The 22,809-nt window shown below is 42.7% G+C and overlaps 3 protein-coding genes across 3 annotated transcripts; 2 read left to right on the top strand and 1 right to left on the bottom strand.

The window, feature by feature from the left end:
* The first annotated feature begins 220 nt into the window (after window positions 1-220).
* On the top strand, window positions 221-9,438 carry si:ch73-173p19.1 (uncharacterized). The gene is made up of 17 exons (XM_056364263.1): window positions 221-384; window positions 1,475-1,581; window positions 1,705-1,844; window positions 2,113-2,273; window positions 2,437-2,595; window positions 2,704-3,154; window positions 3,975-4,076; window positions 4,776-4,866; window positions 5,291-5,514; window positions 5,630-5,872; window positions 5,979-6,077; window positions 6,295-6,488; window positions 6,594-6,768; window positions 6,872-7,028; window positions 7,165-7,318; window positions 7,461-7,572; window positions 7,696-9,438. Exons 1-17 carry the CDS (start codon window positions 364-366, stop codon window positions 7,869-7,871), a joined length of 2,766 nt encoding a protein of 921 aa, XP_056220238.1. The 5' UTR covers window positions 221-363; the 3' UTR covers window positions 7,872-9,438.
* A 4-nt stretch (window positions 9,439-9,442) lies between these two features.
* Window positions 9,443-15,147, bottom strand: abcf2b (ATP-binding cassette, sub-family F (GCN20), member 2b). The gene is made up of 15 exons (XM_056364264.1): window positions 15,041-15,147; window positions 14,070-14,223; window positions 13,641-13,853; window positions 13,174-13,356; window positions 12,763-12,934; window positions 12,296-12,391; window positions 12,089-12,191; window positions 11,760-11,855; window positions 11,302-11,421; window positions 11,099-11,188; window positions 10,885-10,995; window positions 10,740-10,802; window positions 10,471-10,599; window positions 10,169-10,372; window positions 9,443-10,049 (listed from the first exon to the last, which is right to left on the bottom strand). Exons 2-15 carry the CDS (start codon window positions 14,209-14,211, stop codon window positions 9,933-9,935), a joined length of 1,839 nt encoding a protein of 612 aa, XP_056220239.1. The 5' UTR covers window positions 14,212-14,223; window positions 15,041-15,147; the 3' UTR covers window positions 9,443-9,932.
* Window positions 15,148-16,315: 1,168 nt separating this feature from the next.
* chpf2 (chondroitin polymerizing factor 2) lies at window positions 16,316-21,568 on the top strand. The gene is made up of 4 exons (XM_056364916.1): window positions 16,316-17,643; window positions 18,298-18,862; window positions 19,016-19,198; window positions 19,655-21,568. Exons 1-4 carry the CDS (start codon window positions 17,372-17,374, stop codon window positions 20,927-20,929), a joined length of 2,295 nt encoding a protein of 764 aa, XP_056220891.1. The 5' UTR covers window positions 16,316-17,371; the 3' UTR covers window positions 20,930-21,568.
* The last annotated feature ends 1,241 nt before the right edge of the window (window positions 21,569-22,809 follow it).

The following is a 22,809-nucleotide window of genomic DNA, read 5'->3' as shown; positions in this document are numbered from 1 at the left end:
TCGGCCAGTATTTAGTGCAAAACTGCGTCCAAATAAACAGTTTCCACAGATTACATGGATATGTTTGGTCACAGATGATTAAGGTTGTTGTTGGGGCAGCGGTTGGAGTTTGGACATGTCAGTCATCAAGAGGCAGACCTGATTTGTACGCCGCTGCCTCAGTGTATAGAGCCTGGTTTCTCCGCAGTGTTGATAGGCTGGTTCGTTGTTGATATTCTGTCAATCTTCATGTCTAAGGGGGAGAGGTCAGTGTGGCTAGCATAGCAGGCTGCACCGCAGAACCACCCAGGAAGTCAACAAAGTTGCTAATTAACATCAATTTCACTTTGTATTTTTTTTCTACAGTAAAGTTGAAACAACGGTATGAGTTCTACCGCCCCTCCGGTAAGCTGCAAATTACTAGCCTGACTTTGACAAGACACTGTACTGCATAAAAATATTATCTTGCTAGCTGCTTTAGCTTTAGCCTCGCCATCGTTCTCTCTCAGCTAACTGTTAGCCGTCGTGCTAACGTTGTTTGTTGACAACCCTCACTGTACCAAAGACATGACAACATACCCGGCGTTAGCTGTTGGCTAGCTCGTTATCTTTTCTTTAGTTTAAATTCGCTGACTTCACTGTGAATCAATGCATTAACCCTGACACAGGCTAACCAACTACTGAAAACTTCATGAGTCAACATTAACGTGGAATTGGAGAGTTTAGAGCGAAACTGCAGGTCAGCCCCAGTCATACTTACTGAAGGGCAAACAAAGAGAGATGAGTGTCAAGCTGTAGTCCACGCTAAAACACAATTAATGGTATGGTAGATAATATTCAGTTAAGTCAAGATTAAATGCAACCATAAAATGTGATGTAAAAGTTCTAGTAGACTGCTGGAAAATGGCTATGAAGAACAATATTGACTGGTTACATTTTTCCTGCCATACTTGGTTAAGGCAGAAACAAAACACTACTTACAAAACCCCCAAACAATATCAAGTTAAATAGAATGAATTAAAAGCTGAGAGTGCAATTATAGTGCCCTCTAATGTACTGTACATTAATGGTGTATATTTGTAAATAATGTTATATGTTGTAAAATAAAGTGCAGGAATATCCTTGGCTATTAAGAATAGAATGAACTATTCTTAGATGCTAAAAATATAATTAACTGGATAAATAATTGATTAAAAGTAAAAAGAGGATAAATGTGTATTTTTAATGCGTCATTGTCACACAATTGTAAGGTAACAATAAAGACAGATTGGTTATCTCTAGTCCTTAGGCTATACTGAAAAATACATTTAAATGTTATTGTAGTTATGAAGATATTCTGAGCCACACAAACTGTACTGCAGCAGCCTTTGTTTCTGCAATCACTGATAAGGGGAAAAAAAACCACAACAGAGGTAGTTTGGTCAACCCTTGTTTACATGCCTTTTTGATTTCTTAGATAGCTGCTCAGTGGTCTGTGTTTGATTTTGTTTCGCAGACTATTGGGGAGTTGTTCCTCATCCTCAGCGAGATGGGTTTCACAGAGGAACAGATCCAGGCGGCTGTGCAGGCAGGGCATTTTTCTGTGCAAGAGGCAGCTGAGTGGTGAGTTGACCCAGCATTTTTTCTTAGTTCCATGTGGTTATTACTGTTCATTGATGTTCTTTTAATTTTTAAAAGATAACACCCTTCAGTAAATGTTGTGCCCCTCTCACCTATATTTAATAGGCTCTTACAGGGTCAGTATCCACGGCACAGGTTGGTCAAGCAGTCATCACAGCCAGCTGAAACAGCATTTTCTGCTTTCAACCCACCCAAAGAGGCAGCTAGCACTTCAGAGTCACATACATCTCCCACTGAAAGTAGAGGTATGGCACAAGCAGTTTTGACTCTACAGTATCAAAGTTATTCGCTTACTTTAGTGCATTAATTAGACCAGATGATGAGTTTGGGTAAGGTATTACTTTGTTGTAATTGTAAAGACTGTTTGTTTTAAGTATAGTAATGTATTTCATAGTTGTAATATCCTATACATATGACTTTGTTATCATATCAATGGGCTGTTGAAAATGACCTAAAGGAATGGATGGTTCAGGATGCAAAATTATCTCATTGGACTGTGTCTGACTTTAACAGCATGCCCCTCATTGATGCTGAGACCGTCACAATCATGCAACCTGTCCCCAGAACCACTGCCAGTCGAGTCGCGCATCAAACAAGATAAGAGTGACTTTGAAGAGCAAGAAAGACAACGTGTTGCTCAGGAAGCCAGAGCAGAGAGAAGACAAAAAAAACAGGTCAGCAGTAGTGAAAAAGGACTTCTGGTACCAAACAGTGCTAACTCAGCCAGACTGGCCATTTGTTTGTTATCACATAGCGAACAAAATATTTTAAGCCAAGTGTCCCATTTTTAATCTGAAAAGAGAACATGTTGTCTTATGTGTCTTTTTGTACTGCCAGGAGCGTGAATTGGTGTTAAAGCGGATAGCTGAGGATCGGAGGAGCTTGCAGGAAAAGATCCAGACCAATGCCGTCACAGAGACGTCTTCTCCTGGTGGTCAAGGGCAGAAGGTTGGAGGAAAGATTCAGACAAATGTTGATAACAACTGCATCCTCATGGTGAGTCTATGAAGAGCCTATCTTTTTTCTGATTATGTGTGTGAAAATTGTAAAGCGTAAAATTACATAAATGCTGTTTAAAACTCATGTTTTTGTTTTTTGTTGCAGATTCGGCTGCCATCCGGTGAGTCAATGCGTGAACGCTTCCCAGCTGATGCCCCTCTGCGCAGCGTTGTGGAGCACATCACCGGACGCCACCCCTCCCTGCCCTCCTTTTCTCTCCTCCAGGGTTTCCCTCGGAAACGCTTTGGGGAGGCGGAGCTTGCTTGCTCACTGCGCTCTCTTGGCCTCACACCCAACGCTGCACTGTGTATTCAGACCACTCCTCCAGAAACACCGCAGGATCCACCGAGTCCCGTTGATTCACCATTAGCGGAACAGAATGAGCCATCTCCATGTGTTGTGCCTCCTCAGCCTCAGATCCCTGTCCTGGAGGGGGCAGAAGAGCAGAACCTCGTTCTACCCCCTCCACTACCCAACCAACTGTGGGAAGAGGCAGTGAACTACGCAGGGATCCCAGGAGTTGGTCCGTCACTGTCTGGGCCGTCTCACTTCTGGGGTAAGTATTACATAGTCATGTATGAAAAAAAATAAAAAATAAATAAAACAAAAAACTAGAATTACCACCTCACGGTTGTATGCCTCCACCAACCAGTCAAGTAGTATATGTTAAATTGTGTCATAATTAGCACGTGTTTTGTGAGGTCACAGTGACGTATTTTTCATTTTAATGAAATCCTAATTATCATTTGTCATAGAAACATTTCCCAGACAATGTAATTATTCTATAGGTTAAAGTTATAACAACCATTTTAGTTATTTTAACTTTATTCCTGAGAAAATGTTTTGTGCGTCAGTTTGGTAGGTGTCTCTGAAATACTACAATACCCATGAGCCTCTGCCACCAGTTTTGAAAGTGATTTAATTAAAGCTGCAGATTGTGTTTTCAGTTTTCTCATGAGTACAAACTTTGGCTTGCGTTTGCCATTGGCAGTGCACTTCAAATTTTAAGATTAGTGAGTGCATGTTTTTTTTTTTTGCTGAAATGCACATTGGGAGTTGTAGTTAACTTCTCAACCTACATTTTTGTGCACACAGGCATGTACCTTTGACTTGAAGAACACATATTTTCTTAGGCCGTTGATCGTCTTTTGTACCGGTGACTCAACTGGGGAAATTATTTTTCTGTGACTATGAGTCACCTAACATTGTTTAAGGACACAATGACTCACATTTTTACATCCTGAACATTATAGTTCTTCCCAGTTTGCAACTATTGTGTATGTTCAATTAGTTTAACAAACCACAACATTGAATATTATTTACACATTATATAAATAGCTGTTCAGTCACGAGATGACATTTCTGGTGCTCACCAGGGCGAGGCCAGAGGCTGGTTCCTGGTAATGTCGAGGATCCTGCTGGCATAGAGATTGATGAAGAACAAGAGGGAGAGGAAGAACCACCTCCCATGCTTAACGGTACTGCTCCCTTTGTCTTGCAGACACTTCATCCCTCCCTTGACCTACATTTTGCTTTCTTTCCCCCCTTTCCCTCCCCTCCTCCTGTTACCACATGGCTCCACTTTTTCATCCACGTAGAACTTTTTGTTCTCTCAAGTCAGAAACAGATGATCCTGGCCACTGACTTTCATCCAGTTTTATACTGTACATTGCTTAAGTGTACAGAACCTTAGACCCACTGCCCTAGTAATGTGTGTTATAGGAAAGAAAGATTAGGATTAGGAAATGTAGGTGAATGCCCCTTTTTGTCAAACATACAGTACAACAGGGTCAAAAACTGCTGAGCCCCACCAGTGAGAAAGTTTGAGTTCCCAAAGTGCTTACAGCGAGCCAGCTAATCAAATTCAGTCTTTCAGACCACGTGGTTGTGATATAGTTTTCCAAATGTGTGCCAGGCCAAAGAGTGAAAGTAGTTTATTCACAGTCGAAGCTAGTCATAGGAGAATCACAGATCCAGAACAGAAGATGCTTATCAGAGGTGTGGGGTTTTCACTGTAAAGACGATAGAAGTAAAAATGATTTGAGATATTTTATACCCACAGGCCTGTGACTTTTATAAACTTTATGGGCTGGTTTTAATGTCAGTGACTGTTTTGACTTTTAAGATGTTGATGTTCCTTATGGATTACAGTTGTCACTTGTGTGTAATTTTCACAGGAATGCCAAGGTTGCCTTTCTTTCCAGAGAACAGGATTCGAGGCGGATTTGAGCCCAGGCATCACTGGCCAGAGCAAGGCAATCGTCTCAGGTGGGTGTTTAGGCAGAATGACACTAATGTAATGTAAAGTAATTGTAATGCACTTTTAAGTGATACTACATTACATACATTACAGTAAAAAAGCATTCAAGGACATTTTTCAGTGCGTTGCAGCTAATTGTAACAAACCATTCTGAAAGTGCTACCGGACTATAATAAAGCTCACAATGACCTAAGGGCTGATGCTTAGCAAGTCTGTATCTTTTTCACCATCTTACTTTAATGTGTTAAATTGGTCATATTTGATAAATTACAGCTGAGGATGATGGGAATGACATTAGTTTTGCAGGTTTCAAGTGCAGCGTGCGTAGCTATACTCAGATAATTCAACCATGAAATATTTTATATGGGCATTGAAAAGCAGTATGCATGTGAAAGACAGTTGTGTGTGTGTGTGTGTGTGTGTGTGTTTCAGGGAGGCTCCAGCAGAGGACCCAGCAGAGCCTGAGGATGCAGGAGGTCGTGTGGCGCCCGTAGCTGCCGGTCTGGCTGCAGTGGAGCGTCTTCAAAGAGCTGCACAGCAAGAAGACCCCCGTGCCTCCCAGGGACAGCCATCACCACCTAAAAGACCCTTTAGGACACCCAGCGTGCCATCCCTATGTGCCTTGGCTACCCGCGCAACTGTGCACCTCATGACTGGTGAGAAACCAGATAGAGTATCCAGTTGTAAGACTCACTGATTTTACAGAAAATGTGTCTCGTTGCTTTTGTTTACTCACTGTGGTCATTCTTGGCTCCGTCTCTACTCTCTCAGCTCCCAGTATGCAGTACAGCAGCAGTCTCGCATGCCTGACCCCGGAGCTAGCAGAGCTTCTGCTCAACCACATGTCCCGTGAAAGACTCCTTCGTCCACGCACCCTGGAGCTCTTCTTCGGCTGCCCATTGCAGAAGTTTGTACTTAACTGCTACCCTTACTCCACCAATGAGCTCCTGCGGCAGTTAAGGGCCTTTACAGCGCTGAAGCATCTGAGTCTCGTCAACTCACCTCTCATCACTGGTATAAAGTTTTATCCTAGGATGTAGTTTGTATACTTAATTTTTGCAACAACTTTGGTCAATGTCTGTGCTACTTCACATTAATCTCCTGAACTTGTTCTGTCTAGACTCTGGTCTGTCAATCCTGTCCAGTCTGGTCAAACTCCAGTACCTCAACCTTGCTTCCTGCAGCAAACTGACTGACTCCTGTCTGCAGCACATCAGAGGTTAGGCTTTCTACCAGTCTTGTGAACAAGGCTCAGACTGTTATTGTAGGAGGATAACACATTGTGTAACACCACTTCACCAGCAACTACAATTACGTGCAAGAATGCCAGATCTCAACATAATCTGCTCTGTCTTAAGTACTTGTATTTAGTGTTAAATGGGGTTTTGCCTTTATGATTTTCCCACGTATCAAAGTATTTCTCCTTTGTCTTCAAGGTTTGAAGAGTCTGTGTTTCCTGTCCCTGGACCAGACTAAAGTGACCGATGCTGGGATGGTGTTATACCTCCAGTCAGCTCCGTCATGCCTCTCTCAGCTCAGCCTGAACCAGACGGCAGTGACAGAAGCTACGTTGGTAGTCCTTCCCACCTGTGTGCCACAGCTGCGACTTCTCAGCATCAAGCAGACTAAGGTACTGCAGCTCTACTGGCACAGGCCATGCCAGCACTATGCATGTGTCTATCAGTGAACTATGCTCTCATTTCCCTGTCTTGGTGTGTCTTACTTTTATTTGTAGGTTGAGGATGTCTCAGCTTTGGCAGAGCTGCCCAGCCTGCAGACTCTCAACCTTGACGGGACAGGTGTGACAGAGGTGTCACTGAAGCACCTTGCCACCCTCCCTGCCCTGTCTTCCCTCAGTTTGGCGGGAATTCCTGTTGCTGATGGCAATCACGCCCTGCAGATCATCTCAGGTCTGTAACGGGAAGGAACATTCAAAACATGAGCAAAGTGAAATAAAATGGTCCAAGTCTGTGTTAAATCAAAGTCTGAACGGGGTCTCTACTTTACCTCCAGGTCTTAAGCTGACTCACCTCACCCTCCCTGGACGCCACTCGGTGAAAGACAGCGGGTTGTCGTACCTCTCTGATCTGTCTCTGCTCTCAGAGCTGGACTTGACAGACTACACACAAGTCACAGACCATGGAGTCAAACAGCTGTCCAACATGACCAGGTCATTCCCATACTTTATAACTAGTATACTGTGCTGCACAATACTTTTCTACCTTACACATTACAGCCAAGCAGTCGTTTGAGTACGATTACTATAACACAGATGTTGACAAGAATATTGTGTGTATTCTGTGTAGATTGAAGAAGCTGTCACTCAGTAACACTCAGGTGACAGATGCAGGGCTTCCCTCTCTGCGCGGCCTGCAGGAGCTGCAGGAGCTGTGTTTGGACCGAACAGCGGTCACTAGCCGAGGAGTGGCTGAGCTCATCGTCTGTCTGCCGCACCTTCAGGTGACTTCACTGCTGGAATCTGCCTGTTTGATCGAGAATGGGCTTAATTTTAACCCTCTGTGATGATATCTATGGGTTAAATTAGAATACATCACATTTAACACTGCTATTGTGCTGATGTTTGTTTTTCTGTGTTGTTTAGGTGTTGGGGCTGGCCAGCACTCAGGTGGGAGACACAGTAGTGAGGAGGGGTCTGATCCGTTGCAATCAGCTTGTTAAACTTAATCTCAGCCGCACACGTATCACAGACAACGGTAAGGTCACATACTTGAGCCCACTGGCCTTTTTCTTTATCTGGCTCGTGCTCAACAGATGCATGTAATTTTTTGCTTACTCAGACAAATTTCAATGTATGTTTTTTTTTTTTTTCTCCTCAGGTCTGAAGTTTCTCAAACACATACGTCTGGCTCAGGTGAACCTGGACGGCACCGGTGTCAGTCTGATGGGTATCGCGAGCCTCCTCTCTCTCACCAACATCAGCAGCATTCGCGCCAGCAACACTCGCGCCATACCCCCTGACGAGGTGTCCGATGAGGAGTGGGAAGCCCAGTGAGCATCGATACCTTCGGTTGATCCACACGTTATTGTACCTGAGCACGTCTCTGACTGCTGCTGTCCCCTTTTAGCCCCTGGAACATGCTGCCACCAGGATCGCCTGTAAACAGCATGACCGAAACACTCCTTCAACTTGCACTGTTTCGACTGCAGCTAGTGCCACTAATCCGTCAATCACGCACGCTAAGTTGAAACCTTAAACGAGAGCCTTGTGTTTAACAGTTAGGCCATTTAACGTTTACATATATAGAATAAATCAGTATTTACTCGCGTACACTGCAGCCCTTTTGTCTCTGGAAAAAGTCCAACTGACAAACTTTATGGCTTTAAAGCTTTATGTGCAGCCTTATAGGTTGGAGATAACTGTTTCTCCTGGTTAGCACTTGTTTTGCTGACTGGCAGAAATCTACTTCATGTTGAAAATGTAACATATAACACAGCATGTATTTTCAGACTATAATAACTACTAGACTGATTTGTCTAAAAATTAAAAAAACAGCCTAATTAACAAATTGTAAATTCAACCAAATATGGTTGTTGATGTTTTGGAGGAATGAGCAGACAGATGTCTTCCAATCATCATGTTGCCAGTTGGTATTGGAACTAACTTTGAATTTGGAGCTATGTTCAGTTCATATTGGATTTACCAGAATTAATTACCAGCTGGGAAAACAACCTGATGGTAATTACAATTAGGTCCAATGTTTTGCTTTTCTTTGTTTGACTGAATATTTGATAGTGTTGTACATGCAACAAACACTATTACAGGTCCATTGATGTCATCTGTCCAACATGATAACTAGTACCAATGCTTTGGTTTTGAAGCCCATACCTATATTAATGTTTGAGAAAGTACAAAACTTTAATATCGGTATTGGGCGAAATTTAGTTGTCAGCCCACTGATAATAAAAATCTTAATGTTCAGTTAAACACAGTAACATATAAGCTCTGATGGAGAAAGGCAAAAGCTGTCAGATGATGTTAGATTATGAGTGGCTTTAGATTCACCAAAAAGTTTTGGATGTGTTTGCCGTTGACTGCATTAACGCTCAAAACATTTCCATTCCAGTTTTACCTGAACACAGCTTTTGTAAGGGTGGCAGACTTCAAAATTAGTCTTTTACTTTTGGGAATCACACCAGTATGGATATCAGTTTTCAGAAAGGAATTTGATTTTTTTTAACTGCATCCTGGAGATGCATTGGCCTCAGTTGATGTGTTTTGTAAATGGCTTTCAGATTACCTTCTTTTATTAATGTTAGTTTGCCAAGAAATACCAATATTTTTTTGGACAGCCTGGCCATTTTCAGTTACCTGGAAAAATGGGTGGGAAAAATGGGTGAGCAACATACAAGTGTAGTGTAGTGTAGTGACTAACGAGAGGATCTATGCAGCCATGGGGCTCACAAGTCAGAATCCAAAGCAACTTCTTATCACTTCAAGTTTTGTCCTCTTGTTTACAGAGATGTATAATAGTTTATTTTCCCTAAAAGCTTTTGATTTGTGGATACAAGCACTGTATTCATTGAGTGATAAATGAATAATAAAGTCTTCTCAATCTAAATATGCTGTTTTTATGTTCTGTTTATTCAGACAAACCTTTATTGCATTACATTGTTAAATAAGGCAGAACTGCTTTTACACAGACAAAAAAAAGTCAACTTTTAAATATCATAAAATATGACCTAAAAGCTGCTGCATACATGTTGGGATAAAACAGAACGTTTGGAAAAAATAAAATGGTTTCTATGAAGACAGCACAATGGAATGCATTCCAAAATGCACTGAGATGCTTCAGGTGAATCAGCCAATCAGAGTGCAGCCTGAGGTGAAGGGAGAGGAGGGGTTGGGTCAGGTTCAGTACAGTGTAGCACTGTCAAACCAAGATGGAAATACAGTACAACATGTACAAGAGACGTGTCCAATAAGATGCATAAGAGATTGTTTCAGTTCTTGTTGGGACATTTCCTGCAATGCAAACCCTGCTCTTCCCTTCAGGTGCTTGCAGGTCAAATACATGATGCAAGATAAAGGAGTGGCTCAGAGTGTGATGATGCTTTAGATGTCATGCGCCTGCTTTTCGATCTTTGATTTCAAGTGCTCCTTATACGCTAGGATGTCCCTATTCCACTTTGTGATGGTTTGACTCTCACACACCCAGATCTCCTGAGCCACCTGGAGGAAAGAAGAAGAAGGTTATAATGGTGCTAGCTACAGCTGGTTCACCGAAAACCATTCTTTACAACAGCTTCTAACCAAATATTCAAATGAATTCATCAAATGATAATGCGTACCTGTTGAATTAGCCTGAAGTCGTGGCTAACTAGCATCATGCCGCCGTCAAACTCGTTGACTGCTTCTGCTAATGCGTCAATGGTCTCGATATCCAGGTGATTGGTGGGCTCATCAAGGAACAACATGTGAGGGTTCTGCCAGGCCAGCCAGGCAAAACACACCCGGCACTTCTGACCATCTGACAGGTTCCTGATTGGACTGACCTTTAACAAACATTTCAGGTGTCAAGTTAGAGACTTTTGCAGACAGACAATATAAAGTAATTTCACTTTTCGTATCCTCTCGAATATCTCATTCCAACCTGCTGTTTTCCTGTCAGGCCGTAGCGACCAATGATCTTCCTCATCTCCTCCTTTTCTTTGATCTCAGGGAAACACTTCATCATGTACTCCAGGGGAGACAGGTCCAGCTCCAGCTGCTCTGTCAGATGCTGTAACATAGCACATACATAGGAGACATTTAATTTTACCAAACAAGCTACTTCACAAGAGGTCTGTCCAAGGCCTAGCGTACCCTGATTCAGATTGAACTTTAATGCACTGTAATGTTCTGGTCTACAGTTTTTTTTACCTGATGATATCTGCCAATCTTGACGTGAGAATGTTTGCGGATCATGCCGTCGGTGGGCAGGAGCTACAAAGAGAAAAATAACTTTAATATTCTGAAAAACATCTGCCACTTGCTGCAGGACACTGGGGAACTGGACTGTACCAACCTCTCCCATGAGCAGCTTCAGCAGTGTGGACTTCCCCGCTCCATTGGGTCCCACCAGAGCCACTCGTGTATCCAAGTCAATACCAAACTCCAGGTCTTTGTATATATGTGGCTACAGGAAACATGAACAGATGAGTGAGACTGAGAAATACATCCATCCATCCATACAACAGTGAACAAAGCTCCATCCATGTTGCAATATTAACTAGACTCACTGTGTTGTCACTGTACTTGAAGCTCACATTCTGAACCATGATAACAGGAGGAGGAATCTTCCCACAGGGAGGAAAATAAAATGACAGAGTCTGTGGGAGACAGGGGGAAGTATTAGTATCATTAAAGTAAGTGCCCCACCCAGTGTGTCAAGTTTCCAAAACCACTTTTACAAGCCTATCATTAACGTAATACATTACAGTACCTTGTCATTCACAACTCGTTCAGTCAAGCCTGATGCCACCATCTTCTGCAGTGTCTTCTCTTTGCTCTGTGCCTGTCGTGCCAGTTTGGCAGAGCCGTGACCAAACCTGGCTATGTAATTCTGGAGGAGAGGGATGTAAACAGAATATTGTCTTAATGTGTAAACAACAGCGTCATGATCGTTTGTAGAAACTTTAGAGCATGTGACTGCTTAGAACAAAAGGAAACACTTTTAGCCTTTTTTAGTAGACTTTAACACATGATCATTTTTATTAGCAAATAACCCCCTAAACATTCCCCACATTAATGGCCTCTGTTGTGTGAAATAGCAACTCTGCATTGTTGGCGGTCTCCGATTATTCATGTTATTTATTTATTTATTTTTAAATGTATTAACTACATTATGACTCCCCACTACTTGCAGTGAAAACATTCCACCACATGGTGTCCCTCACTTACTTTCATGTGTGCTATCTGGTCCTGTTCCCAGTTGAAGCGCTTCATCTGGTTCTCTTCCAGCTCCTCCCTGGTCTTCACATACTGGTCATAGTTACCCTTAAAATAAAAATAGATTTGCATGGTCATCCAACAGGCGGTCGCACTGACACATCATTAGTAAAAGCCAACCCCCAATATCCTTATTTAGCTTCATGAGATCACAGATGGCAGAGTCCATTCAAGATACTTCTAAGACCTTCCAAGGGATGCTCAGACTGATTTCCCTTTTGGCTGTGCTTGTTAAATTTTGCTTTACAACACCAGCTGTGGTTTCAGCCGAATATTCTTACCGTGTAGTATTTCAGTTTTCTCTGATGTAGGTGGATGATGTTGGTGCACACACCATTCAGGAAGTCTTGAGAGTGTGAGATGAGCACAAGGATTCGCTTGAACCTGACAAGAATCATCAGGTTGATTAATGCCCTTCTCCATGCATAGGTTACATATGTACATAACTGTTTGGACTATTTAAACAATGAAGTAGGGGGTGAACTTACGACTTGAGCTCCTCTTCCAACCACACACAAGCATCCAGGTCCAAGTGGTTGGTGGGCTCATCCAGCAACAGCATAAAGGGCTTGATGAACAGGGCTCTGTAAAAATAATTCATACTTTAAAAGTTGAATTTACAGAAAACTCAGCATTGTGAAATGTTCTTTCTGTATATGTAAAAACACCATTATTTCATGTTCTTATCTTGTGTTTCTACAGCTTACTAAAATGAATTAAACAAATATGTCCAAATATCGGCTACTCCTTTTCCATAGGTGTTACTTTTTATGAGTAAGCTTCCACAGTTTCACTTAGAAAAAGTCTTAATTTGACAGAAAAACATGAACATTCTGACCTAGATGAAGTTGGTACAAGAAAAAGCCCTGTCGTAAGCACATTTAGCTGCACTTGGCACAAAGTAGCTTATACACAATGTCACTGAATGGTGTAATACTAAGCCCTTTGTCTTTACCTGGCCAGAGCAACACGCATCCTCCATCCTCCACTGAAGTCCTTCAGTTTCTTCTGCTGCATAGCGGTGCTGAAACCCAAACCGTGGAGGATCCGTGAGGCTCGCATCTCTGCCTTGTCTGCATCCAGCTCCTCAAGACGCTCATACAGTTCCATCAGCTTCTCACACTCAGCTAGGAAGGAAAGGGAGACATGTTTACCATTAATGTCAATAACTACAGCAACATAAGTACATGTAAGATAGTTTTCCATGGCAGTTGAACTTATTTTTAATAGTAAAAAAGTAGTAAAATAAACAGTAAATATTTTTTCTTTGTTGCATGTCTGTTTGCTTAGGTCAGCTATACTAAAACTTAGGTCTGTGTTTCCCCTCTGTCGAATATTATTGCATGGTATATTACATGTAACTCACAGTCCTCATGGGCAAGTCTCTCTGCCTCCTTCTCCAGCATAATCCTCTGTTCATCAACCTCCATAACACACATCAGAGCTGTCTTGTCGCTGGGGGCCATCTCCCGGGTCAAGTGGTAAATATCTATGTGCTCTGGAATGGGAATCTCACGATGCCCGATGGCTGACAGCAGCATGGATTTTCCTGTAAAATCAAAATAATATTACAATTACTTTTTGTGGTCTGTGACATAAAAAAAAAAAAAAAAAATCCAACTTCTACTTTAGGGAACTGCTAAAGATGAGCAGTGCATGACAACCTGAAGCAAATGTGGTGGAATAGTGAAGGTAGGTGCTGTTCTTTATCTTAAAAGTGTAAAGGTTCCTGCATGTAAGGGAAGACTGCACAGCCTTCTCAGTACCTACTATGCATCTATGAATGGAGATACCATTGACTAGAAAAATCCTATGCCAGGAAGAACCAGTTACCTGTGCCATTAAGTCCGATGAGGCCATAGCGTCTGCCTGAGTTGAGCTCCAGGCTGGTGTCTGCTAGCAGCTCTTGTCCATGGAAGGTGAGTGACAGGCTGCTAATGTGGACATCAGTGCTGTTGGGGTGTGAAGCGAGAACACCTGTCACGGCCCGTGCCTCCGTCTTCCGCAGCTCGAACTCATCCAGTTCCTTAGTCAAACTGGCAATACCTTTAAAACCAAAACATTGTTCACCATTTCTGCACACTTGTCAATTTAGATATGAACTTATGGACAGAATGACAGGTTCAAGTGTGGTGTAATGTCAATTTCTAACTCATAAAAAATATGTGTTATGCCAGTGCCAGAGTTTATCTCAGGAATGACAGTTCACCACAACCAAACCTATAATGGTCATATTTATTCAAAGATCAGTCCTCCTCTCACCATTGCTCTCTGCTCCATTACGCTGGGTCTCTGGTTGTTGTTCACCCTCCTCATTTACCTCATCAGGTTTCTTGGTACGCTGACGGGCTTTGGCAGCCTCCTTCTTCTTTGCTGCCTTCTTCTTGGCCAAGTCGGATGGCATGGTTGTGCAAAGCTATTTAGAAGTTAGAAGTAAAAAGGGAAGAAAAGACAAATATTGATCAACCATTTTACTCTCTAATATTATCATAATGTCATGAAATATATTCCTGTACCCAAATTCTCAGTTGCTCAAAGATTTTGCAGTTTTGAATTTACTTTCATATCATTTTATCAATATGAATGTATAACTAAATGACCAATCGCTTACATAAAGTGGCGTTAGGAGAAGAAAAAAGCAGCGTCAAAAATGTGCCTGTGTCAATTTACAGCTGATTTTAGGTAAGGACTAACGTTATTAGAAAAGGCCTAACACGGTCAACGGTACAGCCTGTGGCGCTCTGACGATGGTGGTGGTAATGCTAATCAAGACCGCATTTTACTTCCTTTCAGTCCCACCTGCTTGCACGTTGGGCTCTTCCCATTATACAGCCTGGTAGACCAACTGTTAGCAGCTAACGGTAGCTGATGCCGCTAACGTTAACGGTAAATTGTCACTTAAAAGTGATTACACGATCACGACACTCAGACAATAAGGTCGCTGAACTGAGCAAAACTGTCACACGTGAAAGGCAATTCATATTAATTTGGACAAACTGCCCGTTGACCGCGTTAGCCTTCTAGCTAAGCTAACAACGACAGCTAACTACAATTAACAGGCCTGAGCCGCTAAAGCTAACTTAACGCAAGGCCCAACGAGCTACGCCAAGCTCTAAAGGCAGGTAATTCAGCGGGTAATTACCGTTTTTCAAGCCCACATGTCTTTACGCAGTAACCTGATAGTATTATCAATTTGAGTCGTTGTTGTCAGTCGTCATTAATTTCTGGTTTACCTGGATAATGAGTTACTGGTCTCCGGAGCACACCGACGTCTCGTGTCCACTTTTCGCCGGGTGGATGTAGCCGCTCGCCAAACCGCCAGACGGACCATATATGGCCAAAGAGGGCGGTGAGAATACACGAGCCCTCCCCTTCTCGTGGGACTGCAGTAAAATGTCTATTTTCTCCCATATTAGTAAAGTTTAATTCATAAATGGGTAAAATAGTGTGATAATTTTTTTTTTAATCAGTTAATAAGCCTGACAATGAAATAAAAGACAGTGGTATGATAGGGTAGGCTGTCATCTTACCTCAGTGATAAGGTTTCTAAATGCACCTTTTTCACGTCACCATAAACATGCCTGTGGTTTACTACGTATCATTTTGGTTTACAATCTTGATCAATCTCAAATTTATTAGAAATTTACGCTACTAAAGTAAAATAACATATACTTTATAATTTGTCTTACGCACAAGTGCAGCACACAGATGCATAACAGGTGGATGCAAAATAATACAATATAGGTACATCATGTTCACGAAACAGAACACATAATTGTCATAATTGCATATTAAAAAGATTAAGACAATGAGAGATGAAAACCAGATGTGCAAAGGAGGCAATATCCTTAAATTAAATTAGATAACCAAATTAAATTTTAAAAAAATTAGTATTGCACTCACTATCAGTTAGTATGGCATACAAACCCATATGGTTAAAACAAACAACTCTGAAAGGATTAATAAAAAGTTACACATGTTCAACTGTCCTATAGCAAAAAGAAAGAGAAGTTAATTTATAGAGGCTCAAGTCCAAGATCTCCCTGACATTTTGGGCCCATTCAGTAATCTATCCGTGTCCATCTTGTGGCCCTGGTTTTGTAGAGGTAAATCATGTTAAAATCTAGTATTAAGACCTTAATTATTTTAATTTATATTGTACTAATTTGTTGTAAAGTGTTTTTATCATTTCTAATTTGCTTTAGTTTTTTCTGCATCAAGTTATTAAGTTTACAACAAACCTCGGGCAAGGTGCTATTATTCCATCACAAGAGGCTGCAACTTTCTTTCTCGCAATTCTATTAAATGACTGATAGATTGTTGAAATGCTCATCAGGATTCCCTGAAGCCCCAGTTAGCTTTTTCAAATAATATATAGATACAGGCCTACACATACATCAACAGCATACACGCTCCTATAAATGTGTTATTATCTAGTTATAGTCTTGGGTGTTGTGTTTTTAAGCGGTTGTTATCGCACAGGCAGGTCCCTTGAGTCAGTCAGAGGTGATGCTGCAGCTGCATAGGCTCAGTCAGTGATGATGAGGGTGCAAACGACGTGAGAGGGACGTTATTTCTACTCTGTGCATGTGGCACTCAATTTTTGAGGAAGTAAAGAAACTGAAGAACATGGACGACATACGTATGCGTCCGCTGGATGGCTTTTTACCTACATCAACGATCAAAAGTGGGATTTATGCCGTCAAATCAGTGTTGGTGGAGATGGATCGAGAAGCGACATATCTGCACTAAAACAACGGACGCGATGCTAGCATGCTAGCTTGGTCTTTGATGTTTGTTTGTCCCGACACATAGCGTTACTGTTGTACTCTTGGGGTTATAATTTCAGATGAGACGATCAAAAACTTAACGTTCCTCTCGCTTTCGATTTGTTTTTATTACTGACTAATTAGATTTGCGTAAACTCAGACGGTCGACCTTACCAGGTGACATCGCGTCTTACTACATTAGTTAGCTCACTTTAGAAGTGGCTGTTAGCGTTAACGCTAGTCAAAATTAGTTTAGCTAATTAACATAGCGTTAGCTCAAAAGGCAATGTCTCCAAAAGGTAGTCATACACAGTTTACATAACAGTGACGAACATAACCAGCTTGGTTTGTGAGACAGCAGTGAAGTCGCATTAAACGTTATGTGTGTTAGGCTATTTGCAATTAATTGTTCTTTCAAAGGGACAAACTAGCTTAAACCGATAATTTAGCATCACGTTTACAATTTGCTATCTTCAAAGATGAGGCTAAAGATAAAACAGTAGGTGTTTTAAATTGATTGCGCTAGGTAGCAACGCTTTAAATATACTCTTTACTTGATCAAAACTCAATGACGACTGTCTCACCGGATGAGACTAAGGAAAGAGACACTATGTGACGTTTAAGGCAATTTTCTGTCACGGACAACAAGTCAGTTTCTCCTAACATAAGCTAATTTTTGACTAAAATGTGCTAAATTGGGGCAGAAAACTTGGCACATCTTCAAATGCTCTGCTCAGAGTAGGTGGTAAATCTTTCCAGAACAGCATCATTAAGTGTAGCTTATAACTATCAGATATGCGTCTTTCCTCGTTTTTGGCCCTGTTCAGGCCTGCTTTACCCCTTATCCTCGGGCTGTCTCTAGGATGCAGTCTGAGTCTTTTGATGGTGTCCTGGACTCAAGGGGATACCGATGACTCCTGCAGGGACGAACTGGGCAATGGGAGGCTTTTCCTGGGCAGAGGAGATGCCCAGAGAGGCTCAAGAGATGGAGCTGGAGATGAAGACTTCCAGCCACGTATAGTGCCCTATCACAAAGACCCAAACAAGCCACACAAGAAAGTCCTCAGGTGAGAGTAGAAATCATGTCTTTGTCACCATTTCCAGGTTGCACGCAAATGTGCACAGCCATGATCTCTATTCAAGCAGATTGAGGGGAAAAAGAAGAAGAAAAGAAAAAAAGGGCAAGAGCTGTGAAAGTCTGTGTCGGACTGACTTTTTTCCAACATATTTAAAGAGCAGTCTGTTAAAGAAGTGCTGCATCATGTTAGTTTATATCTTACCATACTTGGTAATTGGAGAAATTGGAGAAGATTTAATTCTGTGAGGTTTATATTTGTGTATCTCCTTTTTAAAATGCTTAAATTTAAATCTCTTCTGCAATAATGTAAATTACCAGACTGGGATACACAGTATAGCGACCTTGTAGATTAGAGGTTACATTATTGAAATCTGTTTGTACAAATGTACAGTTGTTCAGATGTGAAAGAGGGGATTTATTCATCCACAAATGTGAAAGATTTTGTCATCCTTCTTATGTCTTAATTGAAATCCCACAGTTATTGTTGAATGGATAAAAAAATTGTCTTTGAATAGTTTTAGAAGCTGATGTTTGAGTCTGTTGCAAACTGTATTTCTTGTGATGGGCACAGGAGGTGTCACGTCACCTTTATTCTGTTTGTACTTAGATTTTCAGATTTTTGTGTCTTTGTCCACCTCTCCAGAACTCGATATATCCACACTGAACTGGGCATCAGAGAGCGACTGCTGGTGGGTGTACTGAGCTCTCGGGCCACCCTGAACACGCTGGCCGTGGCGGTGAACCGCACAGTTGCCCACCACTTCCACCGCACTTTTTTCTTCACAGGCTTGCGTAGCCCCAAGGTGCCTCACGGCATGACTGTAATTGCCCACGGTGACGACCGGCCAGTGTGGCTGATGTACGAGACAGTGCGTCACCTCCACCAGCACTATGGCTCAGACTACGACTGGTTCTTCTTAGCCCAGGATGACACATACATGCAGGCAGATCGTCTGTCTGAGCTGGTCGGCCACCTCAGTGCAGGTCAGGACCTGTATATGGGCAGGGCGGAGGAGTTCATTGGTGGAGAGGAGAAGGCACGCTACTGCCACGGGGGTTACGGCTATCTGCTGTCTCGCAGTCTGCTGGCCCGTCTGCAACCCCATCTTGACACTTGCCGTAATGACATCCTCAGTGTGAGACCTGATGAGTGGCTGGGTCGCTGCATTATTGACTACCTGGGTCTAAGCTGTGTGGAGGTGCACCAGGTAAACGGACTTATACATGGGTATCAATAGAAATGTGCATGGAAATTATTAAAAAAAAAAGAAGAAGAGAAGTTTAATGTGTTTCACAGTTTCATTGGCAGAATATCCATTCTAACACTTATTTTTCTTTGTCAATATTTGTGCGGCTCACAGGAGATGACCTATCGCTACTTCGAACTCGGGAAAAACGCTGATCCAGAGCGTGAAGACAGCATGCAGTTCAAAAATGCCTTCACAGTCCATCCTGTATCAGAACCAAATCTCATGTACCGCCTACACAAACGCTTCAGCCAGATCGAGTTGGAATGGACTTACCAACAGATCCAACAGCTCCAGGTTTGTAGTACTTTACAGTACTTTTTCACATGTAGAAAACAACTTATCTGATGAGACTACAGCTAGTTAGCTGCCAAAGTGATACGTTCTGTGTATACACTTTGTTCTGCTCACTACCACACCCACATTTTGAACCAATACTGAAATTCCTTACTGATACAATATTTAAACATGGCTGAAAGCCAAGATAAGGGGTAAGGTGTGTTACTGGGACATGAAATGTTACATTCCAGTTTCATCTGATGAATATGATGTGCATGAGAAGCCTTACTATGTGGTTAAACTAGCTGCTAATGATAGATAATTGGGCTGTGTTGACTTGACTTAAAATATACCTTACACCACAGAGCAATCAAATGTGATGTTTACGCAGTGTAGATGTAGCATGTTTCATTTCAATCTCTCTTCTTCTTTAGCTTTGATAGTACATTTGACAAATTTGTGTGTACTCATTAGATGCAGATCAGTAACCTGAGTGACCTGACACCAGAGGGTAAAGCTGGAGTCACGTGGCCTATAGGAATCAACCATCCCTTCAAACCAAAAACCCGTTTTGAGGTTATAAACTGGGAGTACTTTACAGAAGAGCATATTTACTCGTGCGTTGACAGCTCTCCAAAGTGTGAAATAAGAGGAGCGGACCGCGCCGATGTTAATGCAGTTCTGGAGATTGCAGTGGAGCGTCTAAATGAACGTTACCAGCCCCAGCTGCGCTTCCGCAAACGCCGTCTACTTAATGGGTACCGGCGCTTTGATCCTACACGTGGTATGGAGTACATGCTGGACCTCGCCCTGGAGGCCTACACCCAGAAAGGCCACAGTCAAGTCATTATAAAACGGGTCAACCTGTTGCGACCTCTCAGTGCCGTTGAGATTATCCCCATGCCTTATGTGACAGAGGCTACACGGGTGCAGGTCATCCTACCTGTCACTGCCCAGGATCAGGATTATGTCAGTAACTTCCTGGACATGTATGTGATGAACACTCTTGATACCCATGATAATGTTTTACTCACGTTCTTGTTTATATATGATCCGTTTGATGCGCAGCGAGTCAGCCAGACTGACGTGTTTGCTGGCATCAAGGCCATGATCGGGGAGGTGGAGAAACGCTACGGTGACGTGAAGATTCCCTGGATCAGCGTGAAGACGGAGGTGCCTTCACAGGTCAAGCTGATGGACATCATCTCTAAGAAGCATCCAGTGGACACGCTGTTTTTCCTGTCCAGCGTGTGGACAGAAATCAACGCCGACTTCCTGAACCGCTGCAGGATGAATGCCATCAGCAACTGGCAAGTCTTCTTCCCCATCCACTTCCAAGAGTACAGCCCTGCTGTCGTCTACCGCGACCAGCAGCCCTCCGCGGCCTCCTCTTCTTTTGCCTCTGAGTCGCTGCGAGACGGCCACTTTGACCGCCACGTCTTTGATGAGGCTTGCTTTTACAACGCGGATTACATGACCGCGCGGACCAAGATGGCTGCTGACATCTTGGACAACGAGGAGCTGCTGGAAAGCATGGACGTGTACGACATATTTGTTCGCTACTCAGGCTTACACGTATTCAGAGCTGTAGAGCCGGCGCTTATTCAGAAATACGTACGGCGAGCGTGCAACCCACGGTTCAGCGAGGATATCTACCACCGCTGTGTACTCAGCAACCTGGAGGGCCTGGGGTCACGCTCACATCTAGCCATGGCGCTTTTTGAGCAAGAGCAGGCCAACAGCACCTAGACGTCATCTGGATCACTGGGATGACGTGCTACTTTGAGAGTGTTGAGGCCTCATAGTTACAGCCTGGACGCAGAATAATGTGAATTGTAATATGGTATTTTTATGACCCATACACTGAAATTCTCACACTTGTATTTGGCAGAAAGAGATAAAGATCAGCTGGAAAAAACCAGCAACGTCTTGTGCGCGGACACATCGACAGAGCTGGTGAAGCTCAAACTTGTATCCTACAGCTGAAAATCTCTTCTGAATTATGCGTCTGTGTGTTTGAATCTGTCATGTCTAGACGAATCATGAGTCATGAAAGTGTCTTCTTGCACAGCTCCCTGGACGTGGACTACAGACATTCACAGAATATAGATGAGCTGTTGTATTCCTGCGGGTGACGTATTTTTACAGGAGCTGAGGGACAATATTTATACTCCATTAAATATATGAACTTCTGTCGTGAAATAATAAATGAACAAAAGCCTTCATTGTTAAGAATGAATTGAGGGAAAAAAAAACTTGAGCCATAAGTCTTCCTTTGTGAAGATATTTAAAATAATACTGGAACAAGCCGGGGCCAGTGGCTGCCTTTACTTTAAAAATATCTTCTGTTTTTTTAAGAGATATTAAAGAACGATATTTCTGCTGTGAGTCGTTTCTTCATTCATGCGGCTGAGAGTGTGTGTGGTTTCAGTCTCATTAAACAGAAAGACAACTGTTTATAGGATCTGTATGCAGCATGCTTGGACAGTTATTCCTGGAGGTATATGTTATCTGCTTGGCAGAGCTGAAAAAAAGGGCAATATGGCAGAAAAATCTTGCGGTCGCTGGTCATGGTGTTCTCATATTCAGAATAATGCATCTTGTAGTCTTCCCAGTTTGCCTAAAAGCTTTACTGCAGCGCCCAAAGGCAGTGAACAGTTTGTTCCAAAGCAGCCCGCCCCGCCTCGTCTCCTCACATCAAGTCAGTATTTCTCCACCCCTGCCTGGGCCTCCCTGGGTTTTGGCGAGTATTCTGTACACATATGTCTTTAGGGAGAGAAGTGAACTCAGTGCCCAGTGGGAGGGTCGTGTCTACCTAGCCAAGGTCCGCCGTGGTGTGGGTTGTTAACCTTCACAGCGAGATGGTTGAACATGCTGAATGGCTCACTTCACACAGCCTCCTCCTCCTCCTCCTCTCTGAAGGGGTGAGACGATCGCGCTGAGGCCCCCTAACCTCCCCCCACCCACCAAACTTCTTCATGTGAGAGGTTGTCGGCTGAGGAGAATAGTGGAGCAGCGGAGTGAAAGAGGCTCTTTCTGAGGTTGGGAGCATGACTGCAGCCGGCAGTACAGCACTGCTGCAGTTCACAGTGGAAAGGCCTCCACCTGCTTCCTTGTGGTGAGGTCAGTGAACAATAAAATGCCTGTCTGCCACCTCTGACAAACGCCTCACTCATGCAGGAGATTTAACCCACCAATGAGCTTGAGTGCAAAATCAGCACTCTTTTAAAAAAAGGCTAATTTAGCAGAGTGCACAATTATTTGCATAATTAGATCATGCAATTCAAAAGCTACATAGTGACATTGCTTCATAAGGGCACATTTTGTCCTTTGGTTGGACTCCCTGTGATGAAGTGTTGGAGCAGACAGGTCAGAGACACGGTTTAACGACTGGGGGGAACTACATGAACTACATGAACCCTTTCTCGACGCCCGTACATCCAGGCAGTTCAGAGAGTCTGTAACTAACATGCCACAGTATTAAGTTATATCTTTAACAATAATATAACTAAATAAAAGTCCAACTTTAATGTTAACATCCGTCTCCTGTGATACCGTAGGGATTCCATTTAAAGCCAAAAATAAAGACAAGATTCAACATGCGTAGATAACGTTTTAGGGAAACACAT

The sequence above is a fragment of the Seriola aureovittata genome, chromosome 20, assembly GCF_021018895.1.
Source record: "Seriola aureovittata isolate HTS-2021-v1 ecotype China chromosome 20, ASM2101889v1, whole genome shotgun sequence".
NCBI classification, from domain to species: Eukaryota; Metazoa; Chordata; class Actinopteri; order Carangiformes; family Carangidae; genus Seriola; species Seriola aureovittata.
The sequence above is the reverse complement of the archived record's forward strand: the minus strand, read 5'-3'. Positions and strand labels throughout refer to the sequence as shown.